The sequence below is a fragment of the Gambusia affinis genome, linkage group LG21, assembly GCF_019740435.1.
Source record: "Gambusia affinis linkage group LG21, SWU_Gaff_1.0, whole genome shotgun sequence".
Taxonomy (NCBI): domain Eukaryota; kingdom Metazoa; phylum Chordata; class Actinopteri; order Cyprinodontiformes; family Poeciliidae; genus Gambusia; species Gambusia affinis.
This window is the reverse complement of record NC_057888.1, coordinates 13,025,014-13,040,874: the sequence shown is the minus strand read 5'-3', so window position 1 is coordinate 13,040,874 and position 15,861 is coordinate 13,025,014. Positions and strand designations below refer to the sequence as shown.

The window sequence follows — 15,861 nt, the reverse complement described above, 5'->3', positions numbered from 1 at the left end:
CACGGGAGCATCCATTGTTTAAAGAGAACTCCCTTGCTGGTTTGAGTTTGTATTCAGGTGTATTTACATTTACCTGTAATACGGCTACATTTTCTCTACTTAATTATGTGCTTCTGCAGAATTTTTGAAGTTAAATGACATAATATGTACATTTACTTACCTTTCAGTGTATTTTTTTTTCATTCTCAAAAATGGATCTGCATGCCTCGCCTCCTTTGTGTCAGGGATCCTTTTGTGCCTTGGTGACTTTCCCATCTTTGACATGCTGTAATATGTCCATGTCACAAGAAATGAGAAAGCTGTCAGGTTTAAGTGCGATTGTGGCTGAAGTGAAGCAAGAAAGCATGTCAGTGGTTTTCCCTGAGCTCAGGGGAAAAACTCCAGACATTGTGGACAAAATAGCATTTGTATTTGTTTCCAATACTAGAGTAACCCTAACGTGGAACTGGTGAACTTTTTTGCCTGGCAAATTTAATCCTCATATTCAAACCTCCCATGACATAAGCACTTGCACAATTTTTACTTCTTAAGTGGGTTATAATTACTTTGATGCTGACACCTGATGGACAAAAGATATTCAAATATTTTTTAACTTTTTTATCTTGTCAAACGTAGTGATATGTACTTATCGAAAGGATATTTTTCTTGATGAATTATTTTCTTTTCGAGATGAGATCTTTTTGAGTGATGTTCTTTTCGTGACCTACACTAAACACAACATATTCAGTCTATTTTTTAACTTTGCCGTCATGTACTTTGACATTTAAAGTGGTAACTCTGATCTACTGTGTTTCATTCTTTGTTATTTTACTTTTGCGCAGTCAGTCTTGAATCGGAAGGTCTTGAAGTTGTAATATTTCAACACTTTCTTGCAGCTTCTTCTGACCAAAGGTTAGCCACACTATTTTGTTGTAACAGTGGATCAACAAACACAATGCAACAAAAGCAGCTTTGGTATAAACTTTTGGTAACGAACACGTCGCAGTCACTCAAGGCAATATTTAACTGACTGACGGAGTAATGTCTTTCCTTTCCAAGCTAAGTATTAGATATGCAGATGCTTATGTAAATAAATACACTCTTCTGATTGGAACAGAAGATGTAAATGCTCAGGGCCTGAATAACAAAGTGAGCACAGCGCAGTCAGATATAATAAAATGATTTGTAACCATTAGTTAAAATTAACATTTTTATCTAAAAGAGACACGTGAAGCAAAAGGCTTTTATTTTAAGAGTGCAGAATAAAACAGCTGAAATGAAAACAGTCGTTCTGAGTAAAAAACCTGATTTCAAAGATGAAATTGCTCTGTAATCTGTCTCTTTAACAGCTTAATTAACCCGAGTCTTATTAGGTATGATGCTTACTTGGGTTCTCTTTATCTCAACAGGTCTAAAAACCTTCAGAGCTGTGTAGAAATCTAGAAAATGACCATCTCCTGATGATATCAAATTCCCATCTTACATCTGAATTTGGCACTTTGGATTTAGTTTTACTGATTAGCAAGGTTTGAAAAATAATACATAAATAAAATTATGTATATTTAGGATATGATCCATATTTTCTCAGTAAAAAGACTTGTCACATAATCTTGATGATTAATCCTCAGGGCTTGTGGGACAGCATTCTGTTTTTAATGACTGTGGATAATGCAATAAAATATTTGAAGAGGGATTATGATATTAGTGCTTTGTGGCTTTGTTCTCATTTTTTGTTGTTATTTTCTAGTGGAGCTTTAACTTGCATTAGGTTTGTTGAACTTTATTCTGTAACACTGCTGTAGAGTACTGTTTAAGATTCAGCATAGGAATTTCTACAGTGAAAATGCTTTGCTGCCTGAGGGGCTGAAGAATGACCATCATAAAATCCCAAACTATTAAGTAAAATAGCAATTAATGTTTTGTTTAGACGTTTAACAAACAAAAAGGTCCAGTATACTGCAACAAGCAAAACCTTTGCAGCTCTTTATCCTTGTAGCAAACAGCAACAAAGGTTTTAGAAATATGTGTTACCAATACAGACAGAGTATTTTTAGGATTTATCATTATGGTGGAAAAAGAACCAAGAGCTGGGTGGCAACAAGGTGACAATTCATTGAAAATCAGCAACTCTGGACTTTGAAAGAGACACCTTTGCGCTGCTGATAAGACCAAATTCAGCGCCGTGGCAGTCATCAATAGCGCTCGTCAATGAATCTAGCACTGACAGAACCCCTCTGTGGTGAAAGGTCTCCCTGTGTGCTGATACAGAGGAAGTGGAACGAAGCCAGAGCAGCTGGGCGCAGAGAGGAGAATCAGAGCTTGTTGGGAAGCTGGCAGGGGAAGATGGAGGAGACGTGGCGGGTAATTGGAGCACAGCAATATCCGCCATCTTGGCCCGTTACCTTAATAACAGCTTTGATTGAGGTGAATAGGCCCATAAAAGGCTGTGGTGGAGCTGATAAGCTTTGGAGGACTTGGCCGGTGCTGCCAGGATTTTGGCATTCTTTAGGACTCTTGGCTTCCTGAAGCTGAGACCTGGATCTACGACGACGGGCACCTGGGACTCCAGATGTCCTGGGGAGGAATCTCTGGTGGCATCTCCAAGCTGGCATTAGAGCCTACTGTGACATTCATTGCTCAGTCTGGCATGAGTGAAGTGGCGTGCCAGCTTCCTATCAGCCCCCACATATCTGGCTGAACGAACACTGCTGGAAGTCGTGCTTCCTTCTGTGGGGACTGAAGGAAAAAAAAGGAAAAAAAAAGAAAAAGCGCCGGAAACACCGAACACACCGAACACACTGCTGTGCTTTTCTGACAGTTGGACAGGTATATCTAAACAACATGGGGCATGTAGCATCAGTTGCGAAAAAAAAAAAATCCCGCCTGAAAAACAAAACCACAATTTTCCATGAAGTATCCGACGAAACAGAAACTGCACTTCCTTAAGCATGGCAGCTTGTGCACTCTGGCAATTAGGGCTGCTTTGAAAATGTTGTTTTCCTTTTAGAACATAGTAATGCTTATTTGAAATGAAATGAAGCAGCATTGGGGAATGTTTGCTCCAAAACAAGCACAGAGAGGAAAATCACAGTTACGCAGTGGGAATGGAGGGAGGGGGGAAGTCGGGTGGTGCTAATGCTCAAAGGGGCATATCTGCTGTCTCAGTTGATTTTTGATCTGAAAACATAAATAAAATCAAACTTCCTGGGTCTCAAGAGAGATTCTTTTGCAATATATTACAATATTATGGCTTTCACAAAATTATTCTGGATAAACGATCTTTTGGTGATAATTATGACCTTCTCCACATTAAAGGATTCATGAGTGACATTTGAAATCACGACCACTTTTTGACTGTGCAAAAAAAAAATAAATCCCCACAGCTCATGACTACTTCCATCATTCCTCCAGATTTAAAGGAATGCGAAGCATTAGCTTGTGTTCCCAAGTGGAATTTCCCTCTAAAATCACTCTGAGCTCTGATTTCAAAATGTATTCCAACAGCAACGTTTTCTCCCCAGTAACTGAATGCCTCTCACAACTATTTACTTTCTATCTGTGTGTATACTTGTAGGCCAAGTGTATAGTTAAGCCTGTTAAGTTTGCAGCAGTCACCGAATGGTCACCCCGCTGGGGGAGGTGGTGAAAGAACAGCCGAAAGCACACTATTCCACGAGGGAAAAAAGGAGGTGTTTAATGAGATGTTCACGCTCTGTTACCTGCCTGACAGAAACGATCTCACTCACTCACCTTGTTTGCCACTCGGAGCTCTCTGTACAGGCTGCCAATTAGCACAGGATCTTAAATGGCTCATAGAAAAAATAAAAGTTATTTAAAGCTCTCTTTTTTCATAGCTCCTTCAAAATATCTGCCACATAATTTTTAGTGTGTCAGTTTGGATTGACACACTGAAAATGCCGAGATGCCAGCAGTTGTGGGAGTGATAAGTTGACTCATAGATAATAAGTTAATTCAGTGTGTTAGTAAGCGTGAATCAACACACAACTTAATGTACTGAGGGTGTGAAGCATTTGAGAATTGTTTAAGGATTGCTCAAGACTCTAGACTGCTTAGGTTAATATTTGTTAACAATCATTTTCTACAGATGCATGTTTAGGTCTTATATATAAAAGGTAGAAAACATAATCATTTTGAAAGTTTGGAACATTTATAAAATACAAACAGACGCACTTCTGTGGTTGATGACACAGCATGTGCAATCATCTGAGACCACACCCGTTTTATTACCTATTAGAGAAAATCAATTGAATGTTTCCCTATTGGGAAAACAGAAAAGAAAGCAGTGAGTATTTTTTCTCCTGATTAAGATTTATTCATTTTCAAATGTATCTTATCAGATATCAAAGATGGTGCCACAGCTGGAAGTCTCTGTACTTTTCTCTCTCTTGTACTTTGAGTGTTTGATCTGTCCTTAGCCACAATACTCTGGAGATCAGCCAGTCCTCCCAAGGAATCTTTCAATTTTTCATCAGCCCCAATTTTACTGAGATCTTGGTTGGCAATTTGATGGTTCGCGATGGGAATTACAGAAGAGACAGACTAGGTGTACAGGTAGGCCATGAATAAGTGGGAAAAGAACAAACTGACTTTGGCAATCAGGGCAGCTAAATGCAGCCAACCCCCCCCTAGCAGTTCAGCAGATAACTTGACGTTAGTTTGGATTGGTCTGATAAACACCACTACATCCCCCACCGTAAGCAGAATCCTCATCTGGCAGACGACCTAAACAGCTTCTACTGCAGGTTTGAAAAGCAGCTGTTCTTATTTTCCACTAACTCATCCACATCTCAGTTTGACACAAAAGCTCCACATGCACCAACCACTCTCCACTCCTCAATCCCCTGCCTGGACACAGACTGTTCAGATTTTTAACTTCAGGTCAGCACTATTAAGTGCTATTTGCACAAAAGAAGAAAAAAAAGAAAAGAAAACAGATACCACAGGGACAGCCCATTTCCCCAGACTGTCCTGCTGATGATCAGGAATGCCCAGATTGATACAGTGCATATTTGCTCTAATGCAATCATGTGTCCCAACAATACTTTTATATATTTAAGTATAAAAGATTTCATTTGAGAGAAGATCGGAACCAATTTTGTGTGCACAAACTTGCTGAAGGAAACTGATTCTGAAATATGATTATGAGTCTGTGCAACTCTCAAATTATTTATATATGAACATGTTTTCTTAAATCCCTCTAAGTCTCTTGTGACATGTGAGTACTTTGCTTACATAAAAGTTGGGCATGAAACGATAAAAACTGCGATAGAACAAAATTGCAAAGGGGAAGTCAGACCAGCAGCCACACTTCGTTCTGTAGTTATTCAAATGAGTTTTTATGGAGTAAAAAGAGTAAAAAAGAAGAAAAGGTTGAGTCTGAGTATTGCAAAACTCAAATTCAGCAGTCTGTTCTGAGCCAAAGGTCAACATGTCCATTTTTAAGTCTACCACACACTTACAGTACAAAATGAGGTCCATCTCGTGACATTTGTTGAGGTCCATGCAAGCACTCGCACGTACAGTTTATCTGACAGATACACGCTCTGCTCGGGTGACCTTTGTCTGTGAACTTTAGCGGCCCCCTAACGCCTCTTTAGAAAAGTCAGACATCACCCTTGACCTTGCAGTAAAGGTGGAATGAGCCATTTCTGACTGATGGAGAGCTGCATACCTCATGTCACTGCCAAATTCATCAAGAGAGGAAAATGTGAATGGACATTTCAGCTCTACTCAGGTAAGAACCTTGGGATTGTGTCAGCAAAATAAACTGAATATTTGCTACTGAGCATTCTGTCTAACTTTGACTCAGTTGGTATTGAAGTGCAAGTGTCTTAATGTGCACACAGAACGTTCAAATGTAATGGAAGAACTCATATGCAGAACCACATGAATAACCTTTAACACAATAATTGCCCAGCACACACACACACACACAGCTTGACCTACTGTCCAGTCTTTACCACAGTTAACATCCTGTGTGTCTTTTGGTGCATCACTCCCTTAGTGGGGGTGAAGTTAAGGCAAAGAGATTAATTCTTTTAAGTCAGAGCAACCAAACAGCGGGGTGATTAATAACAGCCCTCCATTACCCTCTGCACACAGATGGGATGTCGGGTTGAAGGTTGATGGAGAACAGCACAGTGTGGGGTATTACACCCTGCCATACAGATTAGTGTTCGGACTTCAGACAGCACCCCTAACACTATCACCACCCCACCTTGCACTATTTGTATCCTTCAGGTATCCTTCCACAGCGGTTGTGTCCATTTGTCACTGTAACGTCTCCTGAAATCCTCTTTAGAGGAAGGTGGACGGGGGTCTTTTTACTCCGAATTTGGATGATTTATGAAGTGCTGGGTTTGATCATGTTATGGTTTTGAACGTTAAACTGTCCACAACATACAGTGCATTGCAGAAGGATTTGACGATCATCCTTCATCTGTTTAAAAGTAAGACTTGTATTAAGAATACTATTACTCCTACACCACAAGTCAAATCCAGGACAACTAATTACCTTCGGAAGTCAATTAGTAAATAGAGTTACCTGTGTGTAATTTAATCTCAGAATAAATAGAGCTGTTCTTTGAAAGCTTCAGTGGTTTGCAGAACAGAAGAGAACACTAGTGAACCACAGCACTGTTCACATCTAGGAATACCCCAGAGACGTCAGGGAAAAAAGTGTGAATTTGTTTATTTGCGGGAGTAGTTTATTTCGCCATCATCTGAAAGTGAAAAGAACATGGCAAACCTATGAAGATGTAATTGTCCACGTAACCTGACAGAATGGGCAAGGAATCATTACTCACAAACAACAGCCAAGGAACTCATGGTAGTTCTGGCGGAAGAATATGGTGACAAGACAACTGATAGCAGTGCACTTCACAAATATGGGATTTATGGAAAGGAATGGCCTGGTGAAAGGTCCTGATCTAAATCCAATTGAAAATCTGTGGCAAAATGTGAATAACAATATCTTCAGACCACTCTCTCTGAATTTAGATACAGTTTTATCAGATTTTATCTATCTGATAAAACTGAGCCTGTGCTATTTGAGTTGGGATTGAGTTTGCGTTGGTCTGTCATATAAAAGCCACAGTTTGTGGCTGGTCATGACGAAAGTTTAAAAGGCATGAGTATTTTTGCAAGGAACTATGAGAATCCAAAGTTGATGGTGCAAGTTTTAGGTCACTACCTTCAATCACGGTATCTTCACCTAAATGAAAATAAACATTTATTAGATCGTTTTCTAGCAAAGCTTTACAAAAAGAAGTACAGACCGTTGAATCTGTCAGTCACTGTAGACATGTTTTGTAGGAAGCTGTTTTAATTTATGCACAAAACACAAGCAAACATGTAGAAAGAGTTAGTTGCAACTGAACCAAAAGAAATAAAATAGATAAAAAAGAACAAACAAACAAAAAAACCAAAAAAAACAACCAAATTACGGTACATGGGTAGCACTGAAGCTGAGAATCAGAGAAACAGTACTTGCTATGTATGCTCCATCTGTATAGTTAATGCCAATAACATTCTGCTTTCACAAACACATATTTATGACTCAGAAGTCAATAAAATAGTGAACACTATCAAAATTCAAAAACAATGTTTTTTTTTTCTTATTCTTTTACAAAATATTTATAAAAAGTACTATGGCAATGGTAAATTGAGGCAACCTGCTATGAGTACTCTCAAATAATTGCCACAATGTGGACACAATGTTGTTGTTTTTTTTTTTAAAGATGTACTCTGCACACTTGAAGCAATGATTAAATGCATAGAAAATCTAGACATAGGCATCAAACGTAATTTCCTGTACAAAAACATAAAAAAGGAGAAAGAAAACATTTTTATATTTATAACTTGTATTTTTTGTAGCTACTGAAAAGAAATAAAGCAAAATAAAACAAACAAAATAAAACAATAACATAACCAATGTTGACCACAGACATCAAATATCTACATCCTGAATCTACGACTGGAGTTGGACATTGTTCCAACTGTCAGGTAGGGCATTACCGTTGTAGCGAATGGAAAAACCACTGGTCGTTCCTACAGACTATTTGTTTTAGGACTTCTGACGCGAATCCCATAGCCAATAACAGCATCAAACTGTCTCTGGAACCCTGGAATGTGATCCATCATGCAAATTGCAACGGAATAGCAGAGCAAACACATCAGATGAAGTCATGCAAAGAAATTTGTGGTCATTTCCCATCGTTACAAATACAGGTCTGTCTTAGGGGCATCAGGAAAAAAAAACAACATTAGATTGGATGTCACTCCCCAAAATATCCGCAGCATTGGAGATCCAATTGTCTCTTTCTCTTGGCGAGTCCAGGTTTTTCCAAGTGTACCCCAAGGCACCTGAGAGAAAGTGGGCATTTCCCTCTTTTGGCAACACCAGTGTTTGTGTTTTCGTTACATACCAGCTGCCACCGAGTGTCACAGTGGGAGTATCCCACATAAGGTGTTACAAATCTCCATACAAAGCACAAGGAAAGGGGAAGAGGTCAAAATGGACAACAGGGTAATGATCTCCGCTATAGAAGTCTGGGGTTAATAGTCATCATAGGTGTTGAGGTCGGAGAAATATGCATTGGTATAAGTCTTCCCGGCAAGCTGTGGGTTGAAGTACTTATTCCTTTCCTCCAGAATCAGATTGTTTTTGTTGAAGCCCTGCAAATAAAGAAAAGAACAAAACAATAGATGGAGAGGAGAAATGAAAAGGAGTCAGTATGGGCATTTTTTTCACAACATATGGATCAAGTGATTATTCAGCCAAGATGGCAAGGTAAAAGTAAATCCAAAGGAGCAACATAAATCAATGGGAGACTGCTCGGTGAATGGAACATACATTCCACAGAGCAAGGTCAGAGCATTTGCAAACAGGCTGGAAAAATGAGAAGTCACCACAGGGCTAAATTATTTTGATGCACATCTGAATGTCCACCTCTGTCATCTCTAATACCCAGCATCAGCGGTTTTTATGGCCCTCGGGTTGTCGGTCCTCCAGGACAATCAAAGCCATAAAAATCGATCAAAGGCGAGTCACATTTCTGTTAAACAATCAGGAAGAACTATTGGGACAGGCGGGGGCATCTTGTCTGTCCCCGCATGACACAGTAAACATGGAACAAGCCTCTGATGTGCTGCTCAGTACAACAATTTGGCAAATAGATGTGTTCATATGCAGTCTGTTGTAGTGGGAAGTGTGATGGGAGTCCCCTGGGGCGGCGTAATTGAACACTTGATGATGCTGCATTTACAGCTGATGGATGTTTCCGACAAGTGTGCTGAGCAAAAAAACCTCATATTTTGCTGCGTTCCTGTTATGTGATTTGCAGACAAAGGGAAAGCAATCAGCTCTCCTGCAGCACCAAAGATGGTTATGTTCCTCTGCAGGTGTCTACTTGGTTGCCTTTAAACAGCTGTGCAGCAAATCTTGTTTGCAACATCATCTACTGTGTCCTCTTCCTTTAAGCATATTATAATAGGCTTAAGAATGATTAAGTTGGAGTTTTTGGTACAGCACACGCAATTTGCCTGAATGGTAATGTGCCGTTAGTGATAGAGAGGTAACAGAGGAAGGTAATAAGCCAACATTACAACAATATTTCCTTTTCAACCCATCAAATTAAATGATCAATTAAAAATACAGCATAACATGAAGGACAAACAAAAAAAGACATGCAAATGTAAGCACACAAAGGGGAGGGATACACTGCCTTCTCGCAAGCTGGGAGAGAGAAGGGAGGCAGCCATGATGGAAGGATGAAAGGAGGTCTGAGCAGAAAAAGAGAAACTAGAGTGCTGTACTCCCAACCTGCCACACACAGGAAGTGCCACAGGAAGTGCAAGGGCAGGACTCGTTTGGGAACAGGAAGTAGTACTGGATGAGGGGGGGGTCAAAGAGTTGTCGGGGTTTTGGAGTGGGGAGTCAAGAAGCGGGATGTTGTTGAGGTTGGTTAGTAGAAAATCTCCAGTCCACGCATAGACACCCCCATGTTAGCAGAGAGAGGCTGGTGCATGGCAGGGTCGTCCAGAGGCAAGAGTACCGACACATCTGGCTGCAGGAAGGAAAGGAACGGGCAAGAGTCATCCTCAAAAAAAAAAAGAAAAAAAAGAAAAAGAAAGCAAATACCATATCTCATTTAATAGGAGCCTTGAAAAATTAACTATACATACAATACTGTGACAAAGTATCCTTGTTAGAAATTTCTTCTGTTTTTGTTATTCTGGAACATCTAGATCATCAAAATCTTGATAAAATATAGATTAACTGTGAAAATGAGGCCATGTTTTCTCAAAACTGATTTTACTTGCCACAAATGGGGCCTGAAGAATCACAAAGTCTAAAGTAAACTTAAGTAGAACCTCTCTGACATCCTAAAGTAGATAAAAAATGTATACGAGGAACATATTATACAACAACATTAAGAAATTCAAGATGTGATGAGAAACAAAGTTGTCTATTAGTGTGAAAAGGGATCAAAAGTAAATTTCTTGCACCAAGAGCTCAGAGACAAGTCATCCAGGAGGACAGTAAAGATTGAGGTTCATAATTCAAGAATCAAGAAAAGATGGGACAATATGGGTATCCAATGGTGAAAATAACTACTTTTGCAAAAACACAGTGCCAGTTATCACAAACAAGTGACAGGGATTGTCACCACTAAAACCAGTCATTAGGTTTTAGGGAAAATTGCTTTTTCAGAGTGAGCCAGTTTGGTCTTCACTTAATAAATGAAATCGTCCCTTGCATGCAGTCTGTACTCAGCCTAGCTTTGTTCAGTAGTGACAAAACCAGAAGAAATCTTTATGCGGCCATATTTTCTTTCAAATTGCTGTAAAATGCAGTCAAATCCTCCAGCAAACCTCAATGGTGGAGATAACTGAGGAGTAACACAACTTGAATAAAAAACAAAAACTACATCTTCTGTTCATCATTTACTTGCATAATAGCTAAAAGGATGCATATAATGGTGTTTCATACTTATTAGTTGAAACTTCACCACAGCATAAGGTTGTTTAGGCTCTCTGATTGAGAGTTGGAGGCAAAATGTGCTGTTGGAAAATGACTCATTGCTCACTTGTCATACAGCTCCCTTTGCATCTTCACACTGACTGTCTACACTCATATCTGCCACTATTTGCAACTGCACTAACTTAATTATGTTTGATACTCCTGACTCTAATTGCATGACAGATGAACTCCGTCTCCAAACCCTTGAAGAAATTATATTCACAGAAGTTTGCTCCGAGCCAAAGGAACTGCGCAGGCTTTAACAAGGCTACAAAACATTTTCATATGTGGGAAGCGTTTTTGCAAACAGAGATCAAAGTATTTACTTAGTTGATGTCGCTGATATTTACTTCCTGTGTGAGTTTAAGGTCTCAAGTAATGTGTAAGATGCAAACCTGATATGTTTATTAAAAAAACAAAAAAAACAAAACTAAACATAACAAAAAACAGAGTAAAGTCAACTATAATAAAAACCTGAATAAAATTACCTGCTTAGCCAGGGGAATTTTTCCTCATTTTTGAATGTGTGGGGAAATCACCATGTTTGGACAAAAGGAAAGACCTGCAAAATGTTCCGAGGTCCTTCTGTCTACTTTCAATTTTCTTTAAATGTGCGCTTCTTAATTCTATCCCACATTGACTAGGCTTCTGTACTGTGCTATTTTCTGGTGTTAACCACACGTCCATTACACGTTTACAGTTAAACCAAAATGTAGCTGCTTGACTTTTAACTAGCCTCTTTCCACTGGCTCCCAGTTGTTTTTAGAATTTAAAAATTACTTTTCGTCTTAAAGTGCTTGGCACCTCAGTGTCTCTAAAACTTGTTACTCTTACACCCTGAACAATTCACTTTAGGGAAGACTGCGTGGTGTAAGATAAAGCACACATTGTTAGGTTATTTTAAAATGTATTTTCTTACATCTTTGTGATTTGAAAAAAAAAAACCATATTTAATTATGTGTTCTTTTTCTGTTTTAGTTGGTCAAGAAAGCATTTGTTTAATTGGCAAAACTTTGACAAGATCCATTGCTTCTAAGACCAGTTTTGTGGGTGAAAACTGAGACACTTCGCTCCTGTATCACAGATAAAGCCCTAGCTTCAGTATGGAGTGCCTGTGGAGAAGAACTAATCACCAGCCCATTTCTGGCCAAACAGCCTGAATGTGTCTGTGGATAAGAGGCTATTTGTGCCAGGAAACGAGCTGGACCACTCTAACTGGCCCTGACACATCTGACTAGCTCCACTTTAGGATGCAATCATAACCCCAAAAGCTGATCTAGCCACAGGGCACCTTTGCTGATTATGTTTAATATCATATAGCTAATTGCGCTAGGATTTTAAGAGAAAGCAGTGTAGCACTCCAGAAACAGAAGAGATTCACACACTGAGACAGACGTAGAGAAGACGAACGGACCACTGCCTACCTGTTACGTTAGCAGAGAGTGTCAGCAAGTGACAGGAGGGGGTGAGACAGTGACAGTCAGTAAGGAGAGTATTTAATCACAGCTGACACTGACAGCAAAGGTACTGCTCACTGACTCAAAGGGGGTGTTTAACATTCACTGATTAAACCAAACTGAGCTTTTCCTCTGCATATCTGAACATTTGTCATATTGTGACCCAGGGTGAACCAAGAGCGCGTCTGTCTACAGACCTTGATGGCTTCCACAGTGTCGTACTTGTCCAGTTTGTTGATGTGGTTGGTGATGCTGGTATTGAGCGGGGCGGCGGAGATGGGGTGGATGACCGTGGCGTCGTGGGACTGCTGCTGGTAGCGCTGACAGTAGGAGTAGACGAGCAGCGTGACCAGGCAACCAAGAATGGAGCTGCTGAGACCCACCGCGATCATGTGGAAAAGGTTGAAATCTGAAAGGCAGAATGGGGAGGCATAAGCAGGAGGCTAAAAGGCGTTGTTGTGAAATAATTCATCCACTGAGATAGTTATTGATGTAATAAGTGGCACTTCTACAATAAAACCTGCTTAAAAAGGGGCTATTAATATTTATAGCTTCCTTTTTCTCTTTTTGAAATTGTATTCATGATAGTGAACCCGTTGACACAAACTGAGCTAAGATCAACCCTTTATACACAAGGTCTGGGTCAAGTCTTTGACTCTTTTTGACATTGTGTTTAACATCTGAGACAGTGTGAGATTTTGCTTCCTGTCTTTACAGGCTGCATTCAAAATCGTGTAGAGATGAAAAGTACAAATTCAAAATTGAGCAATTTTGTATGTTTGCGAGGGTTAACGAGTCCAATAAAATCCACTCTACATGCAGCAGCTGTGCAGCGCATCCTGCAAGCTAAGTAAAACAGATATACACTGCCTATAGATAATACACTTACTGTAGCTTTCCTAAAAAATAAGGCAATGGGAGAATGTACACTAACGGGCAAATAAGGTCATAAAGCAAGCCTCCGACAGCTTTACAAAGCACATTTCTGGAAAACTTGAACAAAGCTCTGCAAGATGGGGAGACTTTCTTTTTGCAGAGAATATGCGAGATGCCAGATGCTATATCCTTTCTCCTTCTTTCTGTGTTTCACACTCACACATACAGATGAGAATTACCTCCACAGCGCCTCTCCTCCTGACTGGAGCGTGCGATGGAGACTTCTAAAGGAGAAGATGAAAGCAACAAAGTAGCAGCGTTAGCACCAACAACACCTCTCCATATCCTTATTTTTGTCACCAACAGCTTGCTCTCCTGAAGGTAAGCATGAAAGTGTGTTGAATATGATGCAGAAAATTGTTAAAACTTTGAAAGCTAATCAGGGCTGTGGCACCTCGAGTGGTTTATGAAAGTATCAGTTCCCGTTAGAAGGAAATGAAGTACAGGACATTGGTAATGAACCATAATGAACTACTTTTCCCATAAAAAGGAATGAATGGGGTTATAAAAAGGTAGTTGGTAATTCTGTAGAATTTCCTAATGAGCATTATATCCTATTTAATGAATACAGGAAGGTTACAAATATGGGGTTCAGTTAAATGTTTGTTCTGTCGCATAATTACTTTCCTCATCTAAAGTTTGTGTTACTCGAATTACAGCAAAAATACTTAAGCAAAAAAAAAAAAATACCCCATCGCTTTTCAATAATTTGGTGTCTCAGTTGCATTATGTGAAGCTCAAGCATGCTGTCTTGAAAGCAGGAGCTTTGATGATCCTTGTTTAGTAGAGATGCAGAGATCAATTCTTTTCTGTGTCTAGCATTACTGACTGTCAATAAGGAGATGCCTGCATGAGCCAATGTCAATACTAACAGTGTGAGAAAGACAGGAGGCTGTGTGCAGTATATAATGGAGCTTATCGTCATGATTAAATTTGATTATGTTCCTTAACTTGTCCCGCTCTTTGTCATAAGCAGCCAATATAGATTTATCAAACAGAAAAAGTTGCTCGGTTTGACATTTCTCTGTGGACGATTAACATTTTTGGCTGGTGTGGAAGTGTAAGTCACTTGTGAAAATTAAAAGTCCTGATAAAAAGAAAAATTAGATGGTTTCATGAACAGCAGGTTTGCTCTCAACTAACAGTTGGAATCCGTTTCTGCATTGTTGATTGTGGTTGGACCGGCAACAGTGGGATCCCACAGATTTTACCTAGCAAAATTATATTTGCAATAATAAAGCTGCCTCTGAACTAGAAAATATCTACACCAATTAAACATTCAGCATTAAAAAAAGTTAATGATTTTTTTTTTTCCCATCAAACTCTGTTGTGAGAGAATTATTATTTTTTAGAATCGAATTTTACTGAACCTTGACAAAAAGTTGAAACTATGAGATGAAACAGATTAAAAATAAGCTTACAGAGAAAGCAGCAGTTTGGATACAAGAAAATTGGACTGAAGGAAAAATATGCTCTTCTGTTCCTCAGTGAATGACAATTACTTACGTCTTTTTATGCTTTGTATTACTCGAATCGTGTGCCAACTATTGCTTGTTCAAAGAGGTCAATTGCTCTTCTGTGTAAATGAAGCCATTAAAATAATTATTTCTTCTATAATATCAAGATTTCTGGTACAGAAAAGAGGTTTTATCTAAATCCTCTCATAGTTGCCCAGTAACACATTCCCTCATTTAATGGAGTAAATAACTAAATGTAACATTTTTCACTACATAAAACTAACAAAATGGGGCTCAAAGTAAACATTCTAACACCTAAACATAATTAATGTGTTAAGTAGGCCTCCCTCTCTTCCTTATCTCATCTTTCAAATTTTCTCATCCATCTTCATTTCCTCTTTTCTCCTTCCATCCCACTTGACATTCTATTTTTAAGCTTTTCAACTTCCTCATCCCTCTTTACAACCCCTTTTTTCATCCCACTCGTCAGCCTCATACATGACTCAATTTCATTTGGCGCATCCTTTTCGTCCCGCTTTAGGTCTCATTTTCATTCTTCTCATCCTTCCTTCAAGGGTCTCTCTCACTTATTATTCTCATTCCCCCTTTCAATCTTATCGTCCCGACGACTTTTCACTCATTGCAGTGGGATGGTGCTAGATACCAAAATCATTCATATCGTGTGACGACGTTCACCAATAAAAGTGTCCTAACAAAGTCTCTCTGGTATGATGTGAGTTACGAAGAGAGCTGAAATACATTTGCCTCCTGCAGAAAGAAACTGAATCTAATCTTCCAAGGTTTTGCTTTCTTTACTGTATAAATCTTCGACTGGGGTCAGTTTGTAACAGTAAGGACTTGTTTTCTTCCTGCACTCCTTTCTCCATCTATCCTTGCTTATTACACCGACTTTAGAGTTACTCTAAATTTATGATATTGACAAAACTAGAAAGGCTCCCACTCACTAAGCAACAAAGGTAAATCTGTC

The 15,861-nt window shown here is 39.2% G+C and overlaps 1 protein-coding gene across 1 annotated transcript in view; it reads right to left on the bottom strand.

Annotated features, from left to right (window-relative positions):
* Window positions 1-6,685: 6,685 nt before the first annotated feature.
* sema5a (sema domain, seven thrombospondin repeats (type 1 and type 1-like), transmembrane domain (TM) and short cytoplasmic domain, (semaphorin) 5A) overlaps window positions 6,686-15,861 on the bottom strand; it is a 137,403-nt gene continuing 128,227 nt past the window's right edge. Inside the window, exons 20-22 of the mRNA XM_044105531.1 lie at window positions 13,596-13,640; window positions 12,678-12,889; window positions 6,686-8,676 (exon numbers count right to left, since the gene is read on the bottom strand). Coding sequence (XP_043961466.1) covers window positions 8,557-8,676; window positions 12,678-12,889; window positions 13,596-13,640 — 377 coding nt within the window. The 3' untranslated portion in view covers window positions 6,686-8,556. The remainder of the gene's footprint in view (window positions 8,677-12,677; window positions 12,890-13,595; window positions 13,641-15,861) is intronic.